Genomic DNA, 16,750 nt, shown 5'->3' on the forward strand with positions numbered 1-16,750 from the left:
TGCATGTCCCTTCCTCTCTCTCCCCCATTTCAAAACGTCTATCCACTGTCTAAAATCAAGGTGTCTATGCCTAAAAAAACCCATAATGAATGTTCCTTAATTATTCATTAAATTATGATGATGTAATATGTCTTAATGTGTATTTATCATAAACAAATAACCTGAGCTACTCTCTTAATGCTATCAAAAATCAAAATGAAAGGGACTACTAATTTTTATTTAGAAATTTAATTTTATTGAACAGCAAATGATTTAACAAACAAACGATTATCATGACAAAAATGAAAACAATAATAATAATAATAGTGACGATAATTATGATGATGATAATGACAATAATGATGATATTAATGATACAAATAACACCAATAATTATGACAACAACAACAATAACAATATTAACAATAAAAATGATACTAACAACTATAACAATCATCATAATAATAATTTTGTGGGTGGGTTAGGGGTTAGGGTGACATATACTGGTCTGGGTCTGAGGTACATGTACTGGTCTGGATCTGTTATCCATCTTAGAGGAACATGGCATTGACTTTCAAATTTTCCTCATCCACACAAAGTTTGAAGAACATCTCCATATCCTCCTGGTGCTCAAAGGTGATGAGAAGATCCTCCTTTCCATTATCCGATTGTCCTTCGAGGACGTCCTCAATTGCCTTTAACTGATTGCCAGGGTCCATTTGAAGAACCGCAGGCTCCATCACCTGCCCACGGAGTAAATGCTGGTGTCTTTCGATCCAGCTCATTGCTCTGTGCATGTCGTTGAGGATTGCTTGCTGAACCTGGTAACAGGACCCAAGTTGAAATCAGAAATAAATCCAACATGCAGTCATAACTGCAGTTAATCACAGGCAGTTCATATTTGTAATTTTTAAGAGGAGAACTGGTCCAAGTCTAATATAAAATTGACTAATATAATTTTTTTTTTAAATATGCATGTTTTTTACAATTATAATTAATAGGTGAAGTTCAGTGTTCAGAATAAGTCTTTTTTTGATTATCATTTGCACTTCTTTTCGCCCATGTCACGTGACTGTAGTTCAGTGATTGAAGGAACGCCTCTGTTTCGAAACGGCTATTCCAAGACGGGCAGATCCTTTGAAATACTGGAAGAGCGACGTGCTGTCTTCCTTAATTTGTACCAACTGACTAAGAAATGTTTAAGTGTCCCTGCAACAAGTGTACCCTGTGAAAGGATTTTTTCAAAAGCAGGGGAAGTGTTATCCAAAAAAAAAAAGAAAGACTCAGCTCAAAAAGAGCTGAACAAATATTATTTTTGAATAAAAATCTTTGATTATTGTATTGCATATAACAATGTGTCATTTATTTATTTTTAATAATGTTTCTTTAATTCAACCTGTATTCTACTTAAATTAAGGAAACCTAAGACCGGCTCATTTCATAGTGGCACTTAATTAGGAGTTTTCTTTGGCGCGAGCATGTAGTTCACAGAAGTGGCCACGAGATGCCACTGTAGAGTCAGGTTTCATATTCGTTTCAAGGCTTCAACACAGACTGAAACATCGCTTCGAACTGTTTCGAAGCTTCCCTTTGCCCATCACTAGAAGGAAGCGCGTCTGACGTCACGGTTGTCACGGGAACACCGGAAACCTCTGGACGCGTCAGCAGATAGGCAGCAGGCTCGTTCGAGATGGAGTGCGCTTGGTTCATTTATTTTGGTCTTGCCCACACACCAGACAACTTTGGAGCAGACTGGCACGCTTTATCAGTGATCATATTTACCCCCAGTTTAATTTATGCTGGAAAAATGTTTTGTTTGGCTACACTGAATATGATTTAAAAAAAACTAAATTCTCAGTTTTATATGATTCATTTGTTAATTATTTTATCCAAATTTTACATACATAAGTCTAAATTTTCTGGTAGGAAGCCAAACTTCCTGGAACTGTCTGCATATGTTGGTTATTATTAATATTATCAACCACTTGAGATACGTGTGTTAACAGACCGAACTTTTATTGCACATCATGAGACTAACAGCCCACGATCTAGCGTTAAATATTAGACTCACACAGGAAATTTGCATTTTCTACTAAACGTGGTGTTTGTTGTCAAAACTAAGAGCCAATCAACTCGTAGATGAGGTGACCGCCAGGCGTTTCCCATCATGCCCCGGGGCTTGCAGTCGGTTGAGAGCAACTATGGCACCTGGCTCTAAAAACTGCGGCCACCTTGATCTTGTGAGATGATTGTTGCATATGTGCATGACGTCAGAGCAGGTCAGGATCAAGTTGGACACAAAACTACCCAGCATGCATTGTGTGGCGATCAATTCTGCGCAGGCCTGGCTCATCTCCAACGAGCCTAATAAAACGCTGATGTGAGGGTTTTCATAATAATAAAGATCATTATTAATATTTCTGGTGTAAAGATGCTAACAGAGTTGGCTTCAGTGTTAAAGTCATCTTAGTAGCTAACTAGCATTGGTAGCGACCTGTCAATCCGCAGGTAAGACCCGCCCCTTTCTCCGGTGTTTTCTAATAAGCACACAAGCTGCGTCGCCTCTCTTCCTGGTGAGCTGTGATGTCACTTTACAGCCCCAATGTCAAGTGTGTTGTCACCATGACCACGAACAACAATCTCCATCTTCTTTGAACGAGTCACATGACCTCTGAGAACGGCTCTACTTCCTGTTGTAGTCCACGCTCGGTCCTCACAAAGGCAGACACACAAGAAGGCACTTGAACGTCTGATTATGAAACCAAACATAGATTTTAATATCAATCTTCCAAAACAATCAGGAAACAAAGAGCTTCATAGTACAAACAAAACAACAGACCTGTCCACATGCCACCAGTAAGACCCCTGGTAGAGTCACACTGGGACCAGTACAGTCCCACTGGGACCAGTATGACCACTAGTAGAGTCACACTGGGACCAGTACAGTCCCACTGGGACCAGTACTTTGTGTAATGGGAGGACTGGTGGTAGTACTACCTCATGTAGTGGAGTATTTTGTGGTAGTAGTACTCCTAACTCATGTAGTGGAGTACTTTGTGGTAGTACTACCTCCATCTGGTTAAATAGAGTCCACCAGTGTTCCTTCACATTGTGTGACCATTAAAACCAGTGGAACCCGTTTGTTCATCCACACTCACACCAGCACGACGTCATCGAGCTCATTACCATATTCAGATATGAAGTTAAGTGTTTGAAGATATCTGATGTACTTTTACACTTTGTATCTTTACAGAATATTAATACATTGATGCTTTTGTCTGGACTCAGAAGTGATGATCACACACTCTCACTCACACGGTAGAGGTGCGTATATATATACTGTATATATATATATATATATATATATATTAACAAGAAAAAAGTATATTTAATGTTATACTAACAGGAAGTCATAGAATATGTGAACTTTGAGGACGCTTCATTTATATTATGGGCTGTAGGGTGATGTAGTGGGTAGCACTGTCGCCTCACTATGACCTCTGTATACTGTATATATGTATATACAGTATATTTGTGTATATATATACATATATATATACTGTATATATATATATATATTATATATAATATATAGTATCATATATATTATATATATGATAATATATTATCATACATATATATATATATACTGTATATCACATCGTCCACTGGTATTTACTTTCTAAGTTCCAACAGAAACCATCAGAGTTGCTGGTTTGAGTCCAGCTCACCGGAGGGAGAGCAAGGCACCAGCAGTGGCAGGGTTGGAGGTTTGATCCCACGTGTTAGTAAAAGATGAGCTTCTCTCTTTGGTGAATCAGTGTCTCCACTCAGGTCTGTGGATGAGGTTCGGGATCAGCAGGTCTGGGACCTGCAGGGTCCAAGTGCTTGATTGAGGGAAGGACAGGGGACCAACAGATCTCCTCCTGACTCAAACAGACTCTGTAAAAACCTCCTCTCCTCTCAGACATCGTAGGCCCTCTCCTGGTCCTCCGTGCTCTCCTGGACCTCCCGGACCTCCTGCTCCTGCTCGTCCTCCTTCTTGGTGAAAGCAGACGACAGCTCCTGCAGCAGCAGCTCCTGCGACGGACTGCAGACTCCCTGCGGCGGCGGTGGCGGCCTCCTCCCTGCAGGCTGCTGCTGGGGGGCGTTCAGGTCTGGAGAGTCCGCTCCTCCACCTTCTACACTCTGCTCCAGAGTCTCCACAGAGCCGTCGACGGTCTGGACCGGGTCTGGGATAATGTGGTCCATGAGTCCGGTCTCCACGGGAAGCAGTCTGAGTGGCAGGTGGTCCGAGACCTCCTGTGTCTCTGCAGCGCTGCTGGACAGGAAGCTGGTCTCCAGAGATTTTAGGACCTGCAGACCAAAGTCCCCGACCTCCTCGTAGAGCGGCTCGGGGAGGTCTGGAGACTCAGAACGCTCCTCAAACGAGTCCTGCTGCACCTTCATGGGCTGGAGGGGAAAACACATTATATGTATATATATTATATATAAAGTACACAGTAAAAGGAGAATATACTCACAAAGTACATGGACAGAGTCCTTCTGTCGTGTAATTTTCTCTGCAGAGAGAAGAAGATAGAAATGATGAGTTATTGTTTAATGATGAATATTTCAGGTCGATGGACTGAACCATTGTGAACATTTACCAGTGTCTGATTGGCCGATAGCAGGCTGCTGTTGCTCTCGTCTCCTCTAATTGGAATGAGCGGCATCGTGCCGAACTTCTGCTTGGAGATGTCTGAGGAGGAGTGACGCCTCAGCACCGCCGGACCCGGGTCATCGTTCTGGAAGACACGGGTCAGCAGGGTCCATCAATTAGTGAGTCAGTCAGACAGACAGCCAGTCAGAGAGACAGTCAGAGAGACAGACAGTCAGAGAGACAGTCAGACAGACAGTGAGACAGTCAGACAGACAGACAGACAGACAGTCAGAGAGACAGTCAGACAGACAGTGAGACAGTCAGACAGACAGAAGGTCAGAGAGACAGTCAGACAGACAGTGAGACAGTCAGACAGACAGTCAGTCAGACAGTGAGACAGTCAGACAGACAGTCAGACAGACAGACAGTCAGTCAGAGAGACAGTCAGAAAGTCAGTGAGTCAGTCAGACAGACAGAAAGACAGTCAGAGAGACAGACAGTCAGACAGACAGACAGACAGACAGTCAGTCAGAGAGTCAGTCAGTCAGACGGACAATCGGTCAGAAAGTCAGACAGTCAGTCAGACGGACAGTCAGTCAGACAAACAGTACGTCACACAGTCGGTCGGTCAGACAGTCGGAGAGACAGTCAGACAGACAGACAGACAGTCAGAGAGACAGGCAGTCAGACAGACAGACAGACAGAGAGACAGTCTGAGTCTGATCCTGAATCAGTTCCTCAGGCGGACCCACCTGGGCCTTCAGGAAGCTGCTGATCCAGTCCCAAAGTTCGGCCTCACAGCTGCAGCACAGGAAGCTGAGAAGAAACATACAGTTGAGATCTGCTGACATCACTATGAATGACATCACTATGCATGAGATCACTATAAATGACATCACTATGAATGGCATCACTATGAATGACATCACTATGAATGGCATCACTATGAATGACATCACTATGGATCAATACTAAACAGTAATTTATTTATTTTAACGTCATCGACTGAAACATGGATTTCTTCATCTTGCAATTCTTTTGGTAAATATTGTTGAACGACCTCACCGCGATACAGCTGTGACATTACAATGATAAAGCTGTCACACCACAGCGTTAATCAACGATACAGCTGTGACATCACAGTGTTAATCAACGATACAGCTGTGACATCACAGTGTTAATCAACGATACAGCTGTGACATCACAGTGTTAATCAACGATACAGCTGTGACATCACAGTGTTAATCAACGATACAGTTGTGACATCACAGTGTTAATCAACGATACAGCTGTGACATCCCACATAAATAACCGATACAGCTGTGACATCACTGCGTAAATAAACAATACAGCTGTGACATCACAGCGTAAATTAACGATACAGCTGTGACATCACAGCGTTAATCAACGACAGTTGTGACATCACAGTGTTAATCAACGATACTTACAGCTGGTGTTTGTCTGACATCACCGTGAATCCCCACCTGCATAATAACATAAATACACACATTATGATACAGATGAGTTATTGATTGTTTTCTGTCAAATCTGATCAGCTGTTATATATATATATATATATATATATATATATATATATATATATATATATATATATATATATATATATATATATATATACAAATATAAAGAAACAAACTCACCGAGGTATGAATATAAGATATAGAATAACAGGAAGGACTCATCAACTCATGGATATATAAATATTATATTATATGTTATATTTATATAATATTTATATTATATTCATATAATATTCACATTATATTTATATAATATTTATATTATATTTCTATTTATGTTATATTTATATTATATTCATATGAGTTTAACTGTTTTTACTTGTTTATTAACACATAACGTGGGATGATCGGGTTGTATTGTTTGTTTCTGTAGTTGGAGCTGTGGAGGATCTATATCCTGTCCTCTGAGCTGGTCTGTTCCGGTCCGGTCTCAGGGTCTCATGTTACCTGCTGGGAGCTTTCAGCTTCCTGCGGATGCCGATGTAGACCTTCATGGATTTCAGAGACCACTCCTTCTCCGGTTTGATGCTCTGGACAAGAAAGCAGACCAGTCAGGACACTGCGACAACACTGTGTTTAATGGTCCACCAGTTCCACCAGTTCTCACTGGGCCCCCTTACCTCCTGTTTACTGGTGGACCACCAGTTCTCACTGGACCCCCTTACCTAAATGGTAAATGGCCTCATTTATATGTAAAGCGCTTTTCTCCAAAGCGCTTTACAGTAATGACTGACATTCACCCATTCATTCACCCATTCACTCACACATTCACACACTGACGGCGGAGTCAACCACGCAGGGCGACAGCCAGCTCGTCAGGAGCAATTAGGGTGAGGTGTCTTGCTCAGGGACACCAGGCACTCAGCTAGGAGGAGCCGGGGATCAAACCGGCAATCTTGCGGTTGCCAGCCAAACGCTCTACCTCCTGAGGTAAACCCCCCTTACCTCCCGTTTACTGGTGGACCACCAGTTCTCACTGGGCCTCCTTACCTCCTGTTTACTGGTGGACCACCAGTTCTCACTGGGCCTCCTTACCTCCTGTTTACTGGTGGACCACCAGTTCTCACTGGGCCTCCTTACCTCCTGTTTACTGGTGGACCACCAGTTCTCACTGGGCCCCTTACCTTCTTGTCTTTGAGCAGCAGCAGTTTGTGGTTTATGATCTGGAACATTCTCTCCTGGAACCTGTTCCCCTGAAGGAGCTTTGGGGGTTCCTCACGGCACCTTAACAGGCCCATCTTCGTGGTCTCACTCTTATAGGCTGGACAGACAGACAGACAGACAGACAGACAGACACGTGATATGACACTATAAATAGAACTGAACTGAATAGAAGTGATCTGAACAGAAGAGTGTGTGGTGGTGGACCTACAGGTCAGGATGGTGATGCCGTCACCTTTAGGGACCCTCTTCACCACCAAGTATGCAGAACTCGGGTCGGCCATCTTGCACCACTGCAGAGCCTGCTCCAGGACTCTCTCTTTGGGGTGTAACGGACGCTCTGTCACAACAACAACAACAGCAACAGTCAGGTCCCAGTCTGAACCCAGTCCAGGGTTCTGTTCAGGGCCATTTAGGATTCTGGTTGGATTTAGTTCAGGTTCAGGTTCGGGTTATGTTTGGGTTTAGTGTTGTGGGGTACTGGTCTTTGTTAGACAGACAGAGACAGACAGGTGTACAGACAGGTGTGCAGACAGAGACAGACAGGTGTACAGACAGAGACAGACAGGTGTACAGACAGGTGTACAGACAGAGACAGACAGGTGTACAGACAGAGACAGACAGGTGTACAGACAGGTGTACAGACAGAGACAGACAGGTGTACCGACAGGTGTGCAGACAGAGACAGATAGGTGTACAGACAGGTGTACAGACAGAGACAGACAGGTGTACAGACAGAGACAGACAGGTGTACAGACAGGTGTGCAGACAGAGACAGACAGGTGTACAGACAGAGACAGACAGGTGTACAGACAGGTGTACAGACAGAGACAGACAGGTGTACAGACAGAGACAGACAGGTGTACAGACAGGTGTACAGACAGAGACAGACAGGTGTACCGACAGGTGTGCAGACAGAGACAGATAGGTGTACAGACAGGTGTACAGACAGAGACAGACAGGTGTACAGACAGGTGTACAGACAGAGACAGACAGGTGTACAGACAGAGACAGACAGGTGTACCGACAGGTGTGCAGACAGAGACAGACAGGTGTACAGACAGAGACAGACAGGTGTACAGACAGGTGTACAGACAGAGACAGACAGGTGTACAGACAGGTGTGCAGACAGAGACAGATAGGTGTACAGACAGGTGTACAGACAGAGACAGACAGGTGTACCGACAGGTGTGCAGACAGAGACAGACAGGTGTACAGACAGAGACAGACAGGTGTGCAGACAGGTGTGCAGACAGAGACAGACAGGTGTACAGACAGAGACAGACAGGTGTGCAGACAGAGACAGACAGGTGTACCGACAGGTGTGCAGACAGAGACAGACAGGTGTACAGACAGAGACAGACAGGTGTACAGACAGAGACAGACAGGGGGACAGACAGGTGTGCAGACAGAGACAGACAGGTGTACAGACAACAACAGCAACAGTCAGGTCCCAGTCTGAACCCAGTCCAGGTTTCTGTTCAGGGCCATTTAGGATTCTGGTTGGATTTAGTTCAGGTTCAGGTTCGGGTTATGTTTGGGTTTAGTGTTGTGGGGTACTGGTCTTTGTTAGACAGACAGAGACAGACAGGTGTACAGACAGGTGTGCAGACAGAGACAGACAGGTGTACAGACAGAGACAGACAGGTGTACAGACAGGTGTACAGACAGAGACAGACAGGTGTACAGACAGAGACAGACAGGTGTACAGACAGGTGTACAGACAGAGACAGACAGGTGTACCGACAGGTGTGCAGACAGAGACAGACAGGTGTACAGACAGAGACAGACAGGTGTACAGACAGGTGTGCAGACAGAGACAGACAGGTGTACAGACAGGTGTACAGACAGAGACAGACAGGTGTACAGGTCTCACCCAGCTGTCCCTCTTCGATGGCCTCAAATGTCATCCAGACGTCTTTGTCTCCAGCCGGGACGTTCCTCATGAACAGCACCTGATTGGTCAGCTCCTCAGCACACATGGTGGGAGACACCTGCAGGTCACATGATCACACACCCAACTTCCTGTTAACAGCCTGAACAAATTGTGCAGTAATGTATTCATATTAAAAGGCAATAATCAATAATGAACTTACTTTGAGAGTGATGCAGCAGTCTGGTATCTTCACCTCCAGATAGACTTCAATGATCAGATCACCGGCCTGAGACAACTACACACAGAGACCTCATCAATACTTCACTCATCAATAACAGGTCCTCACTGATCAATATCCAATAACAGGTCCTCACTGATCAATAACCAATAACAGGTCCTCACTGATCAATAACCAATAACAGGTCCTCACTGATCAATAACCAATAACAGGTCCTCACTGATCAATATCCAATAACAGGTCCTCACTGATCAATAACCAATAACAGGTCCTCACTGATCAATATCCAATAACAGGTCCTCACTGATCAATAACCAATAACAGGTCCTCACTGATCAATAACCAATAACAGGTCCTCACTGACCAATAACAGGTCCTCACTGATCAATATCAAATAACAGGTCCTCACTGATCAATATCCAATAACAGGTCCTCACTGATCAATATCCAATAACAGGTCCTCACTGATCAATAACCAATAACAGGTCCTCACTGATCAATAACCAATAACAGGTCCTCACTGATCAATAACCAATAACAGGGATCAAACTCCGGACCAAAGACAAGAGACGGTTCTCTTTGACTGCCAGGAACCAGGAACGAGTCCAGGATCCTGGACCCTGAGGAACACCTGTGGCGGCGCTAGAGTACCTGAGTGTCCTTCCAGGTGGTGATGAGGCTGATCTCCAGCTCGATCTGGGTCTGATGCTCCTCATCGATCTGAAAGGGGACGAGAAGGTCTGTGAGTCTGTTCAGGACTCCGAGGACGTGGACTCGGTCTGGTACTCACATCGAAGACGTACAGGTAGTTGTCTATCAGGTCCTCTACGATCTTGACCTCGTGCTCTCCTTTCCCGTCAGTCTGGAACAGACTCGGAGCGAACAGCAGAGACAGGTTCTTGGTGCACATCTGGTTCAGACCGGCACACTTCTGGACCCTGAACCAGAACGAGGACAGAGGACCATTAACAGGAGCACGGGGCTGCACCGCTGCAGCTGTGAAGGTCTGAGCTCACCTGTACAGGTGACTGATGAGAGCAGCCAGAGTGGTCCTGTTGACCCGAGGAAGACTCCGGATGATGTCTTTGTAGCGGTCCAACCTCAGACTCCTCTGAGGGATCTCTGGGGGGAGGACAGACTTTTAGAGACCTGGACCAGATCTAAAATCTACTGGAGAAAAAGCTGATCTGAGTCTACTTTAGATCAGACTGATCTGAGTCTAGTTTAGATCAAACTGATCTGAGTCGAGTTTAGATCAAACTGATCTGAGTCGAGTTTAGATCAAACTGATCTGAGTCTAGATAAGATAAAACTGATCTGAGTCTAGTTTAGATCAAACTGATCTGAGTCGAGTTTAGATCAAACTGATCTGAGTCTAGATAAGATAAAACTGATCTGAGTCTAGTTTAGATCAAACTGATCTGAGTCGAGTTTAGATCAAACTGATCTGAGTCAAGTTTGGATCAAACTGATCTGAGTCTAGTTTAAATAAAGCAGATCTGAGTCTAGTTTAGATAAAACTGATCTGTTCTGGTCTGTACAATCAGCTGATCCGTCCCTCTCTTCTTTTGAGTCCGGCTGACTCTGGTCTGAAGTGAAGTGGACTCACTGGCGGCCCCCTGCCACAGGGGGTGCAGGTCTGCCATGAAGACTGGGTCTTCCACCTCCCTGAAGAACCTCTTCAGGACGTCCGTCACGTCCTCGATGAAGTGGTCTCCGATCCGCAGTTTGACGTTTCTGGCGTCTTTACGAAACTCTTCCATCAGGAGTTTGATTCTGGATTTGGCCCCGTTCTTTCTGTAGATCCCCTCGTGGCCCAGACCTGCAGAGCATGCTCAGAACGTCACTCAGGTGCAGTCCTGATCCCGAAGCATGTTCACGTTGAACAAGAACACAGGTACATATTTGGGATCAGAGCAGGGCAGTGAAAGCAGGCGGGGCTTCCCCCCCCCCAACCAGGTTTCCTCCATCACGGCTGAAATCACCACTACTGCTGCTTAGTACATGTACGTTTTAACAGGAGTTATCTTGGGGTCTTGCAGACAGACCTAACAAAGCATGACTCGGCACTTTTTACTGATCACCATCATGATGGAGTTATTTCAGCATCCTTTTCATCTGGTTATTGATATTAAATCACAGATCAATACTTTATTCTGGTTCCTCCAGCTGTGATGAACCAGCCCACGTGGGTCTTGCTAGAGCCAGTGAATCCAGCTTGGTGAAATCCACCGAGCACCTCTGAATGATGTCATGATGATGTCATGAACCCAGACAGGACGGGGTCTGGATTCCTGGTGGATCTGGGACTTCAACATGTAAAAGCAGCAGTAGTGGTGATTTCAGCCCTGATGGAGGAGGCCTGCTTGGGGGGGAAGCCCCGCCTCCTCTCTGGTGCTAAGCCCCGCCTCCTCTCTGGTGACGCCAATAATGACAAAGAATCCTGCAGTCTTACTCACTTCCCCTTTGGCGAGAACGCAGTCTAAGCCTGTACAGGAAGTGCCTGAACAGGAAGTGCCTGAACAGGAAGTGCCTGAACGGGAAGTGCCTGAACAGGCAGTGCCTGAACAGGAAGTGCCTGAACAGGAAGTGCCTGCGGCGTCCTCACCGTACTGCGTGATGAAGGCGAGGCAGCTGTCCACGATGATGGGGATGTCGTTCCTGCTCATCTGCTGCTCCCTCAGAGAGTTCCCTTTCCCGCCGGCAGCTCGCTGGATGTCCGAGTACCACAGAGAGAAGTCGGTCCGGCTGAAGCCCTGCAGGTGGAGAGTCCTAATGGAGGAGAACCAGATCAGGACGGACCATACAATCTAGATCAAAGACCAGCAGAGACACAGAGAAGGTCTTGGTCTCACCTTCCTTTTTCTACCAGGACCAGGATGTCTTTCTTTTCATGGTTCTCGGTCTCCGAGGCGACGCCTTCAACACACAGACCGTTGGATATATTACAGATCTCAAAGCTCGTACTCACCGTTGCAAAGGGGCTCCTCCCTCTGGAACCAGCTAAAGACCAGCACCTGAACCCTCGGGACCTGGTCTTATCAGACACATCTGGCTGCAGATGTTTTGAATGTTCTCTTCATTTCATTGTTCGAAGTTTGGTTCTGAAACTGTGTTTCTGCTTCAATAAAGGTTTAATAAGAGATGGACCAGGACTCACTGAGTTCCTGCAGACGGTTCAGGTTGATGATGTCCTCGGCGGCTCCGTCATTCTGGGGACAGATGAAGAGGTTGGACTTCTGCAGGACAAAGTAGGCCTCCTTCCACTGCCGGGGGTCCAGCATGGCCCGGTACCGGAGCAGACCCACCCGTTCAAACTCCCGAGTCAGCAGGCAGTGGCAGCTGAGGGGGGTCGCCGCCTGGGGGAGGACAGGATGGTCAGTGGACTTTAAGGGGACGTTAAAAAAGGGAACAGAATGAGGGTCTCAGACCTTCCCGATGGACCGGGTCCAGCGGTGCAGAGCTTCGGCCGTCTCCAAACCAAACTGGTGAAGTTTCTCTGAAGTCAAATACAACTCGAAGGTGTAGCGAAACCTGAGGAGGACAGACGGAGACACAACAAGGTCTTGAGGGACTGCTGAGGACCCGGGTTTGCATGGACCGGGTCTGGTGTACCTGTCGATGAAGCCGTTGTTGGAGGCGTCGGGTCTGCTGACCCCCAAACACACGATGTCTCTCACGCTGATCTGCATGCAGGGATCAGCGGAGCGCTCGGACTCGTAGAGCAGCAGAGACCGGTCCACCGAGCACCAGAACTTCTGGAAGTCTGACGGGAACAACAGGCCACCTTTAACCTTAACCTCTAACCTTTAACCTCTAACCTTTAACCTTCAACCTTTAACATTCAACCTTTCACTTCACACATTCCTCCTCCCTCCCTTTTCCTCCCCCCTCCTCTTCATCGCCCTCCTACCCCCCTCCTCTTCATCCCCCTCCTACCCCACCCCACCACCCCCTCGCCTCACCTTCTCTCGTCTTCCTGGACAGTGTCCCTCTGTGGGCGGAGCCAGACTTGTACAGGTAACCAGAATGAAGGACAGGCTGCATGATTTCATCATAAACACCGGGGTCTGATGGGAAACAGGAAGTAGGATTCATGAAAATCTTGGTCCTGGTCCTGGTCCTGGTCTTGGTCCTGGTCCTGACTCTGTGCTCCCCAGCTGATTGACTCAGTTAGAAGAACAAATTCAGTCTGATAATAAACAGCTGATAACAACACCTGATAATACATAATAGTAGAAACCAGTAGAAACCAGACCTGATGCAGCGTATAGTAGAAACCAGTAGAAACCAGACTTGATGTAGTGTATAGTAGAAACCAGTAGAAGCCAGACCTGATGCAGAGTATAGTAGAAACCAGTAGAAGCCAGACCTGATGCAGAATATAGTAGAAACCAGTAGAAACTAGACCTGATGCAGCGTATAGTAGAAACTAGTAGAAACCAGTAGAAGCCAGACCTGATGCAGAGTATAGTAGAAACCAGTAGAAGCCAGACCTGATGCAGAATATAGTAGAAACCAGTAGAAACTAGACCTGATGCAGCGTATAGTAGAAACTAGTAGAAACCAGTAGAAGCCAGACCTGATGCAGTGTATAGTAGAAACCAGTAGAAGCCAGACCTGATGCAGAGTATATTAGAAACCAGTAGAAGCCAGACCTGATGCAGAATATAGTAGAAACCAGTAGAAACTAGACCTGATGCAGCGTATAGTAGAAACTAGTAGAAACCAGTAGAAGCCAGACCTGATGCAGAGTATAGTAGAAACCAGTAGAAACCCGACCTGATGCAGAGTATAATAGAAACCAGTAGAAACCAGACCTAATGCAGTGTATAGTAGAAACCAATAGAAACCAGACCTGATGCAGAGTATAGTAGAAACCAGTGGAAACCAGTAGAAGCCAGACCTGATGCAGAGTATAGTAGAAACCAGTAGAAACCAGACCTGATGCAGCGTATAGTAGAAACCAGTAGAAGCCAGACCTGATGCAGAGTATAATAGAAACCAGTAGAAACCAGACCTGATGCAGTGTATAGTAGAAACCAGTAGAAACCAGACCTGATGCAGAGTAAAGTAGAGACCAGTAGAAACCAGTAGAAACCAGACCTGATGCAGCGTCTAGTAGAAACCAGTAGAAACCAGACCTGATGCAGAGTATAGTAGAAACCAGTAGAAACCAGACCTGATGCAGAGTATAATAGAACCCAATAGAAACCAGACCTGATGCAGAGTATAGTAGAAACCAGTAGAAACCAGACCTGATGCAGAGTATAGTAGAAACCAGTAGAAACCAGACCTGATGCAGAGTATAATAGAACCCAATAGAAACCAGACCTGATGCAGAGTATAGTAGAAACCAGTAGAAACCAGACCTGATGCAGCGTCTAGTAGAAACCAGTAGAAACCAATAGAAACCAGACCTGATGCAGAGTATAGCAGAAACCAGTAGAAACCAGTAGAAACCAGACCTGATGCAGTGTCTAGTACAAACCAGTAGAAACCAATAGAAACCAGACCTGATGCAGAGTATAGTAGAAACCAGACTTGATGCAGCGTCTAGTAGAAACCAGTAGAAACCAGACCTGATGCAGAGTACAGTAGTAACCAGTAGAAACCAATAGAAACCAGGCCTGATGCAGAGTATAGTAGAAACCAGTAGAAACCAGACCTGATGCAGAGTATAGTAGAAACCAGTAGAAACCAGACCTGATGCAGCGCAGCGATCCGTCAGTTGATGTTGTCGTTGGCAACCGTTGGCGTTGTCGGGAGGACGAGCTGAATCTGCCTCTGAGAAAATGTGAGTGACGGTTTTCAGAAGAGTCTGTTCAGAGACCGCCAGGCACAAGACCTGAACCACGAAGAGAAGAGCTGAACGTTAATAAAGTCAAAACCAAGTCCAACGTTTCCTCTATCATGTGATCCGTCTCCGTGGTGATGTGATGAAGAGAAACCACCACCCCTCCCTCCTTGTGTGGACCCTGTCTTTGTACTACGTCGGTTGCTCTACCCAGAATGCCGAGGGGGCGGGTTGACCCACCTTGAGCAGCTCCTCCTGGCTGTTGAATGCTGGGTGTTGGAGACGGAACCGTCCCTCTCTGTATTTCTGGGAGATGAACTCTCGTCTCTGGTCTGGAGGGGCGTCACAGTCCAGTTCCTCCGACACAGACAGCCGGGCCGCCCAGAAGTCATTGGCCCGGTCGTTCCCCAGCATGATGAACAGCTGACACACACAAACAAACAAACAAACACACACACACACACACACACACACACACACACACACACACACACACACAGGGGGGCTGGAAGCTTAAAGAGACACTGATTACAGAGGACAGAGTTACGGTTAAAACTCCAGCTCTATGAAGTCTGGTCTCACCTGGACGATCTCGTTGCTCCAAACACTGGTGTCCAGTTTCAGACTCTGGACCTTCGAGACCATCGTCCCCAGACCACGGTGCTGTCCTGCACACACACACACACAAGCACACAAGGGAACTCAGGAAGGTCCAGGTCTGTACTCAAGGTTGACTCCTTCCACAGATGTGTGTGTATATATATATATATATATATATATACAAAAAAAATAATTATTATTCAGTGAGGATCAGAATACTTTACATTTACATTCACATTTAGGGCATTTAGCAGACATACTACTTCAACACAAACCAGCTCCATAAAGTGTTTGTATCAAATGTTTCCTGATTTATTTTGAAAGTTCTCTCCTCTTGTGTGATGTTTTGGTTTAACTTCCTGTCTAACCCTAGAACCTGACCTCCAGGTCTCAGGTCAACTCCAGGTACCTGCACAGTTCTTGCAAATGACCACACACAGGTTGATGGAGGCCCAGTCGGGGTTCAGGGCCTTGCAGTCGGCACACATCCTGTTGGATCGGTTGGACCAGATCTTCTCTGCCACCTCATAGTCTGACAGAGTCTCAGCGATGGCCTCCTGCAGTGCCTCCATCCAGTCTCGCTTGTCCCGGTCTGACTCCGCTGTGAAGCTGAGGAGGCGGAGCAAAGTTTGTTGGAAAGTCACCACAGCAACAGCATTTCAAAGACGGAAACCTGCAGCATTTTGTAAAGTGTTTACAGGAAAACAGAATCCTGAGTGACCAGCTGCAGCAAAGCAGCAGGGAATTAGATTTAAGCTGCTTTTTCTCATTCATTGACCTGGTTTGTGGACCAAATGGTAAACTGGGAGACACTGGGAGACACCAGCAGAGGTCTCCCAGAGGTCTAGCTCACATTAGTCCAGAGACCAGACCAGACTATGTGGAGAAACCAGAGACTGTCTGTGGTCCCCCAGAG

At 46.0% G+C, this 16,750-nt stretch overlaps 1 protein-coding gene across 2 annotated transcripts in view; it reads right to left on the reverse strand.

Annotated features, from left to right (window-relative positions):
* Nucleotides 1-2,723: 2,723 nt before the first annotated feature.
* Nucleotides 2,724-16,750, reverse strand: part of arap3 (ArfGAP with RhoGAP domain, ankyrin repeat and PH domain 3) — a 36,294-nt gene continuing 22,267 nt past the window's right edge. Inside the window, exons 12-35 of one of the 2 annotated variants that reach the window (XM_084009843.1) lie at nt 16,244-16,443; nt 15,817-15,902; nt 15,475-15,657; nt 15,144-15,285; nt 13,403-13,507; nt 13,053-13,203; nt 12,869-12,971; nt 12,598-12,796; nt 12,293-12,356; nt 12,046-12,209; nt 11,047-11,259; nt 10,454-10,559; nt 10,228-10,375; nt 10,089-10,157; nt 9,420-9,494; nt 9,200-9,317; nt 7,535-7,663; nt 7,287-7,423; nt 6,610-6,692; nt 6,070-6,105; nt 5,374-5,437; nt 4,629-4,766; nt 4,503-4,541; nt 2,724-4,431 (exon numbers count right to left, since the gene is read on the reverse strand). In XM_084009843.1, coding sequence (XP_083865969.1) covers nt 3,943-4,431; nt 4,503-4,541; nt 4,629-4,766; nt 5,374-5,437; nt 6,070-6,105; nt 6,610-6,692; nt 7,287-7,423; nt 7,535-7,663; nt 9,200-9,317; nt 9,420-9,494; nt 10,089-10,157; nt 10,228-10,375; nt 10,454-10,559; nt 11,047-11,259; nt 12,046-12,209; nt 12,293-12,356; nt 12,598-12,796; nt 12,869-12,971; nt 13,053-13,203; nt 13,403-13,507; nt 15,144-15,285; nt 15,475-15,657; nt 15,817-15,902; nt 16,244-16,443 — 3,241 coding nt within the window. In that variant the 3' untranslated portion in view covers nt 2,724-3,942. Of the gene's footprint in view, nt 4,432-4,502; nt 4,542-4,628; nt 4,767-5,373; nt 5,438-6,069; nt 6,106-6,609; nt 6,693-7,286; nt 7,424-7,534; nt 7,664-9,199; nt 9,318-9,419; nt 9,495-10,088; nt 10,158-10,227; nt 10,376-10,453; nt 10,560-11,046; nt 11,260-12,045; nt 12,210-12,292; nt 12,357-12,597; nt 12,797-12,868; nt 13,204-13,402; nt 13,508-15,143; nt 15,286-15,474; nt 15,658-15,816; nt 15,903-16,243; nt 16,444-16,750 lie in introns of both variants that reach the window. The other variant, XM_084009842.1, reaches the window with a different exon arrangement.

Source organism: Eutrigla gurnardus (assembly GCF_963514095.1).
Source record: "Eutrigla gurnardus genome assembly, chromosome: 5".
NCBI classification, from domain to species: domain Eukaryota; kingdom Metazoa; phylum Chordata; class Actinopteri; order Perciformes; family Triglidae; genus Eutrigla; species Eutrigla gurnardus.